The 12538-nt window shown below is 36.9% G+C and overlaps 1 protein-coding gene across 2 annotated transcripts in view; it reads left to right on the forward strand.

The window, feature by feature from the left end:
* LOC123522856 (uncharacterized) overlaps nucleotides 1-12538 on the forward strand; it is a 67431-nt gene that overhangs the window by 45487 nt on the left and 9406 nt on the right. For both annotated transcript variants that reach the window (XM_045300333.2, XM_045300334.2), the window contains exons 2-5: nucleotides 7307-7884; nucleotides 8678-8836; nucleotides 9224-9412; nucleotides 12024-12093. In XM_045300333.2, coding sequence (XP_045156268.2) covers nucleotides 7324-7884; nucleotides 8678-8836; nucleotides 9224-9412; nucleotides 12024-12093 — 979 coding nt within the window. In that variant the 5' untranslated portion in view covers nucleotides 7307-7323. The remainder of the gene's footprint in view (nucleotides 1-7306; nucleotides 7885-8677; nucleotides 8837-9223; nucleotides 9413-12023; nucleotides 12094-12538) is intronic.

The raw sequence follows: 12538 nt of genomic DNA on the forward strand, positions 1-12538 counted from the left end.
AATTTAGATAATGAGTATCGGGCTATTTTAATAGTTAAAAGAGATATAGAGGCAAGAAAGAGGTTGATTAACTACTTAGTTTCAGGTACATGTGTTTTTTACTTCAACTTGGTGCCTTCTTTTCAACAGTAGGAATATGAGACAATACGCTGGGGATAAAATATGCCATGAATAAGATCCAGAAGGGGTCAATGCAAAACAAAAGACCATGACAGCAAGGTCGCACTGCACTAAATCATAGTCCAATGTGGTATGGCATACAGCCGTGTAAGTACTGAAGATCCAGGATGGATCGGTGTCGCTTCGTCGTATCTACCCTTCGTGGGAGGCAGGCTACTTTGTAAAATTTCAGCTTATATTAAAAGAAAACATACCTAAGCATTATTTACAATGTATATAAACAAACAGCCTTTGCATATACCCGTTTATTTATTTATTTTTATTTATTTTTTTGAAACTGTCATTTTCTGATTCGTGTTACTCTTAACTTTGTTCGAAAATCATGCCGTCTTACTGTTTCTTTGTTGTTGTTGTTGTTATTTTATTTGATATTTTAGGCTTGTTTTAAAAAATTTCAATCTACCAGAAATATATAGACCTGTTCGCTTTAATCTTTGTGAATTTCAGCCTTCATATACCACACACACAATACGCAACAGGTCTAACTTTTTATTTACATTATAATTATATACAACAGTTTGTGCAACCTAATCATGTATAATATGATTTTTATGAAAAAGGGTCATACATTTTAAAAATGGTTCTAGTTTACATGTTTGTCTGTATTTTCTCTGGCTGTTCTGGCCAGCCAGAGTAACCAGAACACGTGCGCATTTCAGTTATTCCTGGTTACTCTGGCCAGCTAGAGTAGCCAGACTATGTAAAAATTATGAAACAGGCTGTCCTGGTCAGCCACAGTAACCAGAGTTCTGATTACTCTGGCTACCCTGGCAACAGGTTTAACTGTATTTTCTTTGGCTATTTCTGACTAGCAGGGTAGCTAGTACCAATAGCAATCTCGGAAATTCTGGCTGTTCTGGCTAGCCAGAGTAGCCAGAGCAAATGAAATTATGGTCACTCTGACTACTCTGGCTGACCAGAGTAGCTAGAACACATTAAAATCCTACAATGTCTGACTACTCTGGCTGCTGTCTGAAAAATAAGACAATTTTTTGAAGTCCGTTTTATGAATCACTTGATACATATAAAACACTAAAAAATCAAACCTGAGAGAACCAAAAGGGTCATTTCGCAATATGTATTACAGTATTTTCTCTGGCTATTCGGGCTATCCTGGGTAGCTAGAACCAATGGATATCTCGGACATTCTGGCTGTTCTGACTAGCCAAAGTAGCCAGAGCAGCAGACATCCTGGTTACTGGCTACAGAGTTCTGGCTACTCTGGCTACTCTAAATAGCCACTTAAAAATAGTTATTAACTTGAAATTCAGTTTTAAACATGCTATTTAGATAGAAATGACATATGAGTCGCGCCATGAGAAAACCAATATAGTGGGTTTGAGACCAGAATGGATCCAGACCAGCCTGAGCGTCACAATCCATGCTGTTCGCTAACAGATTCTCCAAGTCTAATACGCTTTAAAAGCGAACAACATGGATCCTGACCAGACTGCGCGGATGCGCAGCCTGTTCTGCATCAATGCTGGTCGCAAAGCCACTATGTTTGTTTTCTCATGGCACGGCTCAATTATTAAATTTCATAATCAAATTCAGCTAAGACTGAAACTCTTTTGTGAACATGGGACTTGGTTACTCTGGCTACTCTGGCTGACCAGAGTTGCAAAAACATGTTAAAATCCTACAAACTCTGGCTACTGTGGCCAGCCAAAGTAACCAGAGCAAATGAAATCCTGGTGACTCGGGCTACTCCGGATACTCTGGCTGACCAGAGTAGCCAGAACATTTTAACATCCTAGAAACTCTGCTTTTCTTGCTGAACTTAGGCTGAACACTGGCTACTCTGGCCAGCCAGATTAACCAGAGTTATGACTTCTCTGGCTGAATTCTGGCTACTATGGCCAGCCAGAGTAACCAGAGTTATGATTTCTCTGGCTGAACTCTGGCTACTCTGGCCAGCCAGAGTAACCAGAGTTATGACTTCTCTGGCTGAACTCTGGCTACTCTGGCTGAACTCTGGCTACTCTGGCTAAACTCTGGCTGAACTCTGGCTGAACTCTGGCTACTCTGGCTAAACTCTGGCTGAACTCTGGCTACTCTGGCTGCTCTGGCTAATTTCACGCACATGATCAAATAGTAGTTTGTCATCCTACTTCTGAACATAGAATTTTGATACTGAAAGTTGGCTAAAACAGCGTATCTTAAACACTTCCTTGACATAGGATTTTCATGTTAAATGGTTAGTACTCAGATAGTAGTTCTTTACAGAACACCTGCATGATTACGATTTTGATATTGAAAGGTGTCTCGAACTGTACCTATTAACCCACTTCTTAAATGTAAGAGTTCTGAAGTGCAAATGTGACTCAAACAGTAAATTATAAATGTAGGAGTCTTGATGTGAAATAAGACTCAAACAGTAATTTGTAAATGTAGGAGTATTGATGTTAAAATGAGACTCAAACAGTAATTTGTAATTGTAGGAGTTTTGATGTGAAAATGTGACCCATACAGTAACTTATAAATGTAGGAATCTTGATTTTGGATTTGGCCGTACATTAGAGTAAATACTTTGAAATTTCTTAGAAAGAAATGATTGAAACAGTTTCTGTAAACAATAAAAAAAAATCTAAGACAGATAGACAGACAGTTAAAAGTAATACTATTTCCTATACATATGCGTTTACATAAATGATTTTACGAGTGTTTTTCAATTTCCGTATCCAGTGTAGATCTAACATCTCGGCGATGACATGACTTTTTTGTATCGATTTAATGTAAAATCCAATTCACTCTCTCATTCGTGGAAAATAATATTGAAATATTTATATTTTGAAATATGGTTAAGCAGTAACTTCTCAAGCACTTCCTGGGTATGAAAATTTTATTTCAAAGGTTGCTCAAAACAGCAACTCTTCTGTACTTTATTTAAACACATTCTGTAATTCATTCTCCAAGCGCTCTTTGTATTTTTTTTCAGACACTTGTTGTATTTCTCCAAACACTCCATCGATATGGGATTTGATTGAAAGAACTGCTCAAACAATTTCTCCTCAAACAATTCTAGGATTGATTTGAATTTCTTTTACTTTAAAGGTTGCTCGAATATTAGTTCTGTAGTTGTCCTAACAGTTCCCTATACAAAAATGTAACAAGTCAAATGGTTTATCGCGGCCAGAAATTTGTACAAACCGGACAGAAGTTGCGAAATTGTCATTTGTGCAGGAAAGAAGCGTTTACCATAATGTCCAGTACTGGACAGGTATAGTGACCATGCACGGACACAGCCAATTTTCTCAGAGGGGGTCCGATCCCCTGCCCCCCCCCCCCCCCCCCCCCCCCCCACACACACACACCCTGGAAATTTTGAAATTTAGCACTTCATTTTTTGCATTCTGGAACAGTTTTATGGACTAACCTGTTAAATTTGGGAAAATGATAAAATCAAGCTTTCTTGAAGGTTAAATTCTTAGTTTCTTTTAGATAAATAATATGAATTATGTCGGGGCCGTATGTAGCAGCAGCCGCATATACTTTACATGCAGTCCTAATGTTGCCTTTTTCGAAAAACATTTTCTTTCCCTCTTGTCTTCTTTCCTTTTTTAAAGATTTTCCAGAGGGGGTCCGGTCCCCCCCCCCCCCCCACCCTGGATCCGCGCATGGTGACATATCATGCTTTCTGTTTATGCAGGTAAACTTGTGTTTGGTTAAATTGTCTGAACAGTGTACAAACTCATTACTGTTTTTTTCAGGCAAGGGTGGAAAAAAAGTGGTAGACAATGAAAGCAGTAACATTTTTATTTAAAAAAAATAAACAATGAGACAAACATTTCCAGCATCTTTGGACACTGGCACCAGATCAGAAAGAAAATGCCTCCGTACGTGTTATACCCTACCCCTAGGTATTCTATAAGAACCATGGTCATGAACGGGAAAATATACTAACCCGTTTCAATCGTACATTTCTCAACTTAAACGCGCAGTTCGGTGAATGGGTATGTAGCATATTGAACAAGCGATAATTTATCTTCCATCGTGCACCAGACACATTGTCTCAATATTCCATATTGCTGAGATTATCAACATATTTTATGCTTTCGTCAACGTTACAGAAAAAACTTGCTTGACCTTCCCTAATGAACATCCGGTCTAGAGGTCACGACAGTGTGCACATGTTTGGCGAAACGTAAACAAACAAAAACAGAATTTAAAAAAATCACAATTTTACACTAAAACTCGAAATGATGAATGAAATTCATCTTGTATACGATATTTAATTTGAAATCGTACATTGGTCTGCATCTGTTCTGTTTATTTTATTCATTTTGCACATTAATGCTGCATTTTCACATTTTAGCGAACACGTGTAGTAAAGTGACGATTGACATACATTTTCACAACAGCCAATCGGAATGGTTTTTTAATCTAGAACGGAACTTCACCAGGGAAGTTCAAGCAAGTTTTTTGTGTTACGTTGAAATTACTATAAACTACGCGTTGTTTTTCTAAGATAAGATGTATTAAAGAAATGTGACCGGTACTCAATGGAAGATAAATTACCACTTGTTTGATATCCATAGTACACATTTACCGCACTGCGTGTTTTAGGTATGAAATGCGCGATTGAAACGGGTTAGTATATTTTCCCGTTCATGACCATGGTTCTTATAGAATACCTAGGGGTAGGGTATAACACGTACGGAGGCATTTTCTTTCTGATCTGGTGCCAGTGTCTTTGGACGGTTCAAAAATCCCATGTTAAACATACGATAAAGCCCGAAACGCGTGAAAATGTTCCGAATGTAAATCGGGTGAAGTAAACGCTCTATATATAACAGTTAGATTATGCGTCTAGATTGATTAAACTGGGCGAGTCTACTTACTTATTACTTGAGGATGAAAAAAACGTGTTTTTAGATGTTGCTCTTAAACAAGGGTGGCGGTTAAACTACTAAAAGTACAACAACAGTTAATTCACAACAAATCGTACGGTATGTTTTATAATCAGTAGAAGCTAGTCGTATTTACGCTTATGAGACCTGTTTCACCCACAAGTAAAGAATTGACAGGTCCATCATGAAATATTTTCCCCAGCGTGCAAATACTTGTTCTATTCAATATGATCGCGGCCTCATCGGCCGCGATCAATGAAATTGTTATATCCTTATAACACCGGGCACATTTTCATGCAATTTCGCCAGGCATTGATGTTTATGACAACATAGAAAATGACGTCACTCATCTACGAAAAATTATTTGAACTTTGAATAAACACAAATCCCACAGGGGCCCGTAACGGAGCACGATATATGAAGACTTTTTTAACTTCATCAAATCGTTCAAAGGTTCTTTTTGATGTTGTCTGAAAGTGTTATGTGAAAGTGTATATGTCTTGGAAGTAATATATTTCTTATTTAGGCGCTGTAGACCTAGACATTTCAGAAATATTTTCAAAACGGATTTCGTGTAATATATGTGGAAGCGGGAACGGGCCATCATACGCTCATGCGTTTTATGACGTTACAGGTGCGGAAAGAATATTGAAAACCTGCTCAAATAGTCATTCACCGAATACTTCTGGATATAGAATTTTGATGTTGAAAGATGAATCAAATTGTTATGGCTCAGATAATAGTTATTTTGAAACTCTGGATCTCGTAGAGAAAGGTATTTCAGACATTTACTGGATGTTGGAATTTTATATTGAAAGGCGGTTCAAACTGTAGTTTTTCTAGTTTTTCAAACAATAAATGTCTTCCAAAATATTCTTTAACATGCAATCATTACCAATGAATAAGTTTCCATAAACTAACTTCTTTGATTTTATTTTGAGTTACATGGAAGCTTTCGAATTGTGGAATTGTGCATTTATGCTTGAGTGTTTTCAGGCTGAGCATCTTTTTAAGAAACTTTTCAGTAAAAAAAAACAAAAAAAAAAACAAAAAAACGACGCTGTCTGTTTATAGGTTTATAGTGATGTCTTACTGAAAGACATGATACACTACCTAGTCAAATTATACTACTACCGAGCTAACCAGTCTTAGTGCTCAACACTTACAACATTAATGTATATCAATACTTTTGGCGGCGATCGCCTCCATAGATTTTTGCTGCCGGAACCTGTAGGTGGTGTCCGATTAATGTTTCTCCTGCATATGTATGTGCGCGTGTACTTGTACGTCTGTGTGTCTTTTGTGGTACTCTATATAGTGCTTTTATATCTTACTTTTCTGTTTGTTTATCAATGTGTGCGTGAGTGCGTGCGTGCGTGCGTGCATGCGTGTGCGTGCGTGTGCGTGTGCGTGAGTATCTGCGCTACTGTAGTTTACGTTGCAGAGTATCTGTGATTGTGAATAATGTCATCCTTGTTCCACTTTCTCCTTCAAAATCACACGCCACCCCTTTCTATATCTTTCCGCCTCCTTACCCTTTTCTATATTTTGCGTACAATCAACATGTACTTTTTGAACTTTTTTTAAGCAACCCGCCTTTAATATTTATCCGTTACAGCTTCGTTTTTCGGGCCTATTTTGCAAATGCGTGGGTGTGCGGCTGTGTCAGTGGTGTTTTGTGCTTCCGAGAAATCCATCCTTGCCTTCTGTCTTTTGTAGGCTATAGTTTGTAATTTCTTATTAGGTTTCCGAAATTAGAAAAAAAATACCAGAAATGATATCAGGTTCGTGTGACCTTGACCTGTGAGCCACTGACTCCAAAATGACTAATGATCTTCCATTACTGGCACTTTACTATGAGCTTAAGTTATGGCTTAGAAATGCTGAAATCATTTTCAAGTTCCAGATCACCGTGACCTTTATGAATTGTTTTTATAGTAAAATGTATTATCTAAACATTTTGAAATCCTAACAAACATGTTTTATGATCGAGATCTGTTTTCAGCTGGTTGATAGTTGACAGAGTTGAAGGAGAGGAATTGTGAATTTGACTGACCCCTTAGAGTCGGTGTCTTGAAGCACCTAACCGTTGTTTTCAATTTTGTTTGAATTTTACTTTACTGACCTTGCTGTAATCGATACAATCATGTAGTTGTTAAATACTTTCTTAAAATATAGTAGCTACAATTGTGTTTCGTGTCAAAGATAAAGCTCTATTTTTTGGCATAAATAAGCATTAATGAATATTCATTTAAATTTGTTTTGTGTACTTTTAGATAAGACTGCGAACGAAATGGCACATCAGCGCCATCTAGAAAAGACAAAATACAGACAATGGGTAAAGGCTGGACTTGGACTGACATATCTAAGAGAAGGAATATCACCTTTTTGTGACGATATTGCAAAACAACAGCATAAACACATCTTAGACAATATCAAACAAACAAAGACACTATCAGCAGTAGCGTGTGGTCAATGCAACTTGGCGACACTTAGACCTGACCATTCAAAGGGAGGAAACAGATCATGTATGTTAGGTCAAAGAAATTGTAACTGCTGCAATCCAGGTGGTAAAATTGCTTGTCCAAACAAAGTTTGTGGCGCAATCTATGACACAATTGTAAGGGAACACGGATTTACACCACCAGCGCCATATTGGAAAAACACAGAGTCGAGACATTGGTGCACAGACCCATGGTCTATTGCTAAATGTTTTATCAATGCCCCAGGATACGACATGAAAGCATCAGCAACCGACATAGACTGCATCGGGTTACTACATCTGATTCGCAACAACCAATATTTCCATAACCATATCCGATGCACAATTTCTCAACATGACATCTTCTCAAAGGTAAAACATATTATAAGTCTTGCCAGAAATACGAGTGCGTATAATTAAGCCAACGATACGTGTTGATATTTTCTGTCATTGATTAAAACTTAAATCCTTGAACTGAGTAGGAAGTATATATTTATTAATGCTCATCTGTTTATATTGAAATTAAACGAAAACAAAACTTTGTATTTTAGCGTAACATTTTCAACAAAAAAGAAATGTAGTCTGTTTACGTTTCAGTGTTGTTCGAGTAAAATGAGTATCATTTCATTAAAACTTTTATTTGACATAAAATGAATTGAACATATTTCTATAAAGAACTGCATTTCACACAAAGATACATATTTTACATTACCACCTAGGTATGTGCATCACTCGAAGTATAGCATCTTTTTCTCTTTATTCGATCGTTTTAGTCTAGTTGAGCTAGTAATAGAAAAAATATGTATACATTTTAGTTCTTCTGCGTTTTGACAAAGATCTCCGAGGTCCTGTCGTCACATGATAGTCGGCGTCGGGGTTGATTAAATTTTATGTTAAGGCCCACCTTTTCTCACCATCTTTAAAAGCGACAGCTGACTTTGCACAATTGTTTATAACCATTAGATGCGTAGGTAGACCATGAACAATACCTCTTATTTACGCCCTTTTTTGTACTTAAAAACACTCTGAACAATAACTCCTTTTTCTTACATATTGTCCAACACTTGCTCTTGTTATTCTTCAATTAGCCATTAATAGATAGAATCGATGGGGAATGAGCACAAACGAAATAACTGTCAAATTAATATATCAAATTACAATAAAGGTAATAGCGGACAGGAACGAGATATTCCACTCTAGTACAATGGAACTAGAAGAAACAGAAGCAAATAATTACATAGATGATATGATAGCAGTCCTTCATGATAGTAAGGAATTGAACAACCGACAGAATGCTAAAGATGCCGTGTTGAAACTTGAAAAAGTAAGCATTTAACAAAATTGTAGCTGCTTTTGTTTGCAAAAATGTCGCCTCTAACTGGCTTTGGCTGCAAATAAATTTCCTTTTTAAAACAGTAGGAACTGACTTAAATAATTAGTAAAACCTTGATATCACTTGTTTAGTTGCAGTAATAGTTAATACGTAAGAAAATGTGTGCACGAAAGTGTCTTCTTAGAAATGTAAGAAAAATATCAGATGCAAGTTTCGCATCGCAACATAAAAATATACCAATCAATAGATTTGTATTTGTACATGATACACATTGACTGCTGATTTCCACATTTTAATCTTTAAATATTTTCAGCTTTCATTCCTTGCTTAAGATATTATCGAATTCTATTAATATCTTATATATATATATGTGATTAGCTCAAGAACAAAGACTTCATCATCACCACCGAAAATGAAGCAAAACTTATCAGAGATGTCGCTGAAGAAATAAGAGATATGTTAGTGAGATTTGAAAACAAAACAGAAGATATGGCACCAAAGGAAGAGTGTGATAGACTTAAAAAACAACTCTCGGAACTGGAATTGGTGATATCAGAACTGAAGGAGGTATGTCATTTGTATGTCGCAATGGATTCAGCGATATTAGAACTGAGGTAAGTAACGATAAGTTCACATTGTAATCGGTCATATTATCACTGAAGGAGGAATGTGACTTGTAGCTCTCACTGGAATCGGTGATATACTAAAAACAACAACTCTAAAAAAAACAAAGACAAATATCAAACAGGGAATGCCACGTGCCAAAATCGCAGCCTCCCCAAAACGAAACCTACAGCACGCAGACGTGCACGCAGACACCACAAACACTCACACACACACACACACACACACACACACATACACGCGCACACACACAAAGTCAACACACGAGGACAAAACGAACAAACAAAGGAACACAGTGGGGCACCGCCTTGGAACGGTCAGTGGCAAAAACACCACTAGGGAGCTTAAACCGGTTTATGGTGCGCACCCAACCTCACTCTTACACCCACCATGTTCCAAAGACACGGGACAGTGTAAATAAAAGTAATCTCCTCCAGGTGAATCTCTAACACACGTAATGGAAACAAAAAGGCATGGCATGTAAAACACAAAAATGCTCGTGTATAAATAAATAAAAAGCAAACCTTTAGAACCAAAAACGTATGTACTCAATGCCTTTTCGGAAGACAGAGCAACAAGAGAAACATCCTTAAGGGCCCGACGAAACAGGCCAGAAGACAGATATCAAAACAGTTCAGTCCTGGTAGGATTTAAAAACTGCTTATCATAGAGTCCTCCCCCTCTTCCGTCAGACACAATCAAAGAGGAAAGCGTAGTGTCCAGCTGTAAACGGGTTGAACACTAAACATGCGGTATGTCTCAAAACAGTTGGGTCGTAACCTCTTTTAATAAAACGTTTTATAATTTTACCAAATACATTTGGAAAATTACCATGACCCAAGATCTTACGAAGTTTGTAAACCACATCCCCATAAAAAACGGGTTTAGAAATACCTTCTCGCAGAAGTGTCTTTAAATTACTATTGAATTTTAAAACTAAATCAGAATTACGATAGTAAAATTTAGCAAAATATTTACGCAATTTGTAATAACGGTAGCCTTGCTGAAGAAGTTTACTTGTAATATATAGATTACGTTCATTGAAATGCTTGACATGACTACACGCTCTGGCAAACCGAATTAATTGAGAAATATATACCCCATAAGATGTAGCCTGAGGTACATCCCCATCCAAATGGGGAAAATTTACAATACTAAAGTTAAAATCATCCTTCTTGTCATAAATTTTGGTATGTATAATATTGTCATAAATAGAGAGATGTAAATCTAAAAACGAAGCATCAGTATCCGAATTGTTAGTTTTAATTAACTGAAGCTCCCTAGGATAAATAGTACCCACCAATTGACCAAAAAACGGATTATCCATATTAAGAATATCATCCAGATAGCGTGATGTATTATTAAATGCAGTTATAATATCTGCCTAAGAACTTGATGCGATGATATCAGAACTGAAAGAGGTATGTAACTTGTAGTTCACACTAGAATATGTTACCTCAGAACTAGTAGCTTACACAGGAATCGGTGACATCAGAACTGAAGGAGGCATGTTACATGTAGGTCGCACAGGAATCTGAAAGAGGTATTAATTTGAAGCTCATATCTTATCGGCTATATCAGAACTGAAGGAGGTATTGTACTTGTAGGTCACACTGGAACTGGTGATATCAGACCTAGATGAAGGCTGTAATTGTAGCTCACACTAATATCGGTAATATCAGAACTGAAGGATTTATGAAACTTGTTTCTCCCACTGGAATTTGTCAGATCTGAAGTGAAAAAGATCAGAACTCATTCAGTTTTCTTAATAATAGAGTTTCTCTTAAGCCAATGCTAGGGGCATAACAGGGTTTGCATATTCAATATCTCACTCAAATAATAGAGTCCACTACTGGTTTAACTGGTTTGGTTTCATTCTCAGTGTGCGTGCGCGTGTGCTTATTTATAGTCACCATTGGCAACACAAATGGACGACTTTTTCAGAAGATTTTTAGTAATTTAATGGGATGTTAGTACAAGATACAGACGAAGACCCTCAAATACCAGAAACTTACCTGGCTTTTTAGAGAACAAGGTATAAAGAACGTGTACACGGGACTCTTGTCCCGAGGTTAGTGATGTTTAGTAGGAGGAAAGGGAGATAAATCCGAGATCCTTGGTTTTGAAGTCAGGCAGCGATATCAGTGGACCACTGCATTCGCTCTGACATTCTGTGCTTCAAAAGGGTCTACGCATATGTGCAGTATATTTACTTAAACACACTTATTCTCCATCGCCGAAAGTAAAACGTAGACTCATAATTTAATGGCGTTTTCTCGTCTCTGCTGTCAGACAATGTTTTTGACTGGTTAAGCACGCTGAAAATGCCCTTCTAGCAGCTGTCCTTTTCAGGGAAGTTACTTTGCAACGTTTGAATTGAATCTAATACTATATTGATAAATGTAAATCAGTGGAAGTTCACAAATTCACAATTGAAACATCATTAATTCTGACTTATCTTCTTTCAACCAAACCATTCTTCAATTGAAGATATTTCCGTCTCACGAACTGTACCCTTATATGAATTTTTTAACACATACATTTTTCTTTGAAGGAGATGAACAGTCTAAAGGTAGATGTTTCGTCTCAACAGGAACCGCTTGATTATGAGCAATCCAAACTAGGTAAGAGTTACATCGTACATCAAATTACATGTAGAAAAAGTAAATCCAAATTCGAAATAGTGTATCAGAGTTGGAAAACACACCTTTATCACATACATGTAAATGCGAAAGTGCTAGTCAAATTGTAGCGGTCATCTAAAAACTGTTTCTTGAAGGCGTCGTAAATTGTTGAAGTTGTTCAACTTACAAGGATTGCGGATATACCTAAGGCCTAATGCAAAGAGGACGCTATTCCACAGTTTCATTATTTTGCAAAAAACGTATATTATATTTAAGCACGTCGATAATGGACATATCCAATTGTCCGGATTAAAAAAATGTTATATAGTTTTGTCAAATCTTGATTAAAATTTCCACAAATACCACTTTTCAGAAAACTGGGTTTGAAAGAATGGTTTTTAGTCCCGCAAATATTGTAGGAGGTAAAGTCAATAAAATGTTCCTA

The sequence above is a fragment of the Mercenaria mercenaria genome, chromosome 8 (genome assembly GCF_021730395.1).
Source record: "Mercenaria mercenaria strain notata chromosome 8, MADL_Memer_1, whole genome shotgun sequence".
Classification (NCBI taxonomy): domain Eukaryota; kingdom Metazoa; phylum Mollusca; class Bivalvia; order Venerida; family Veneridae; genus Mercenaria; species Mercenaria mercenaria.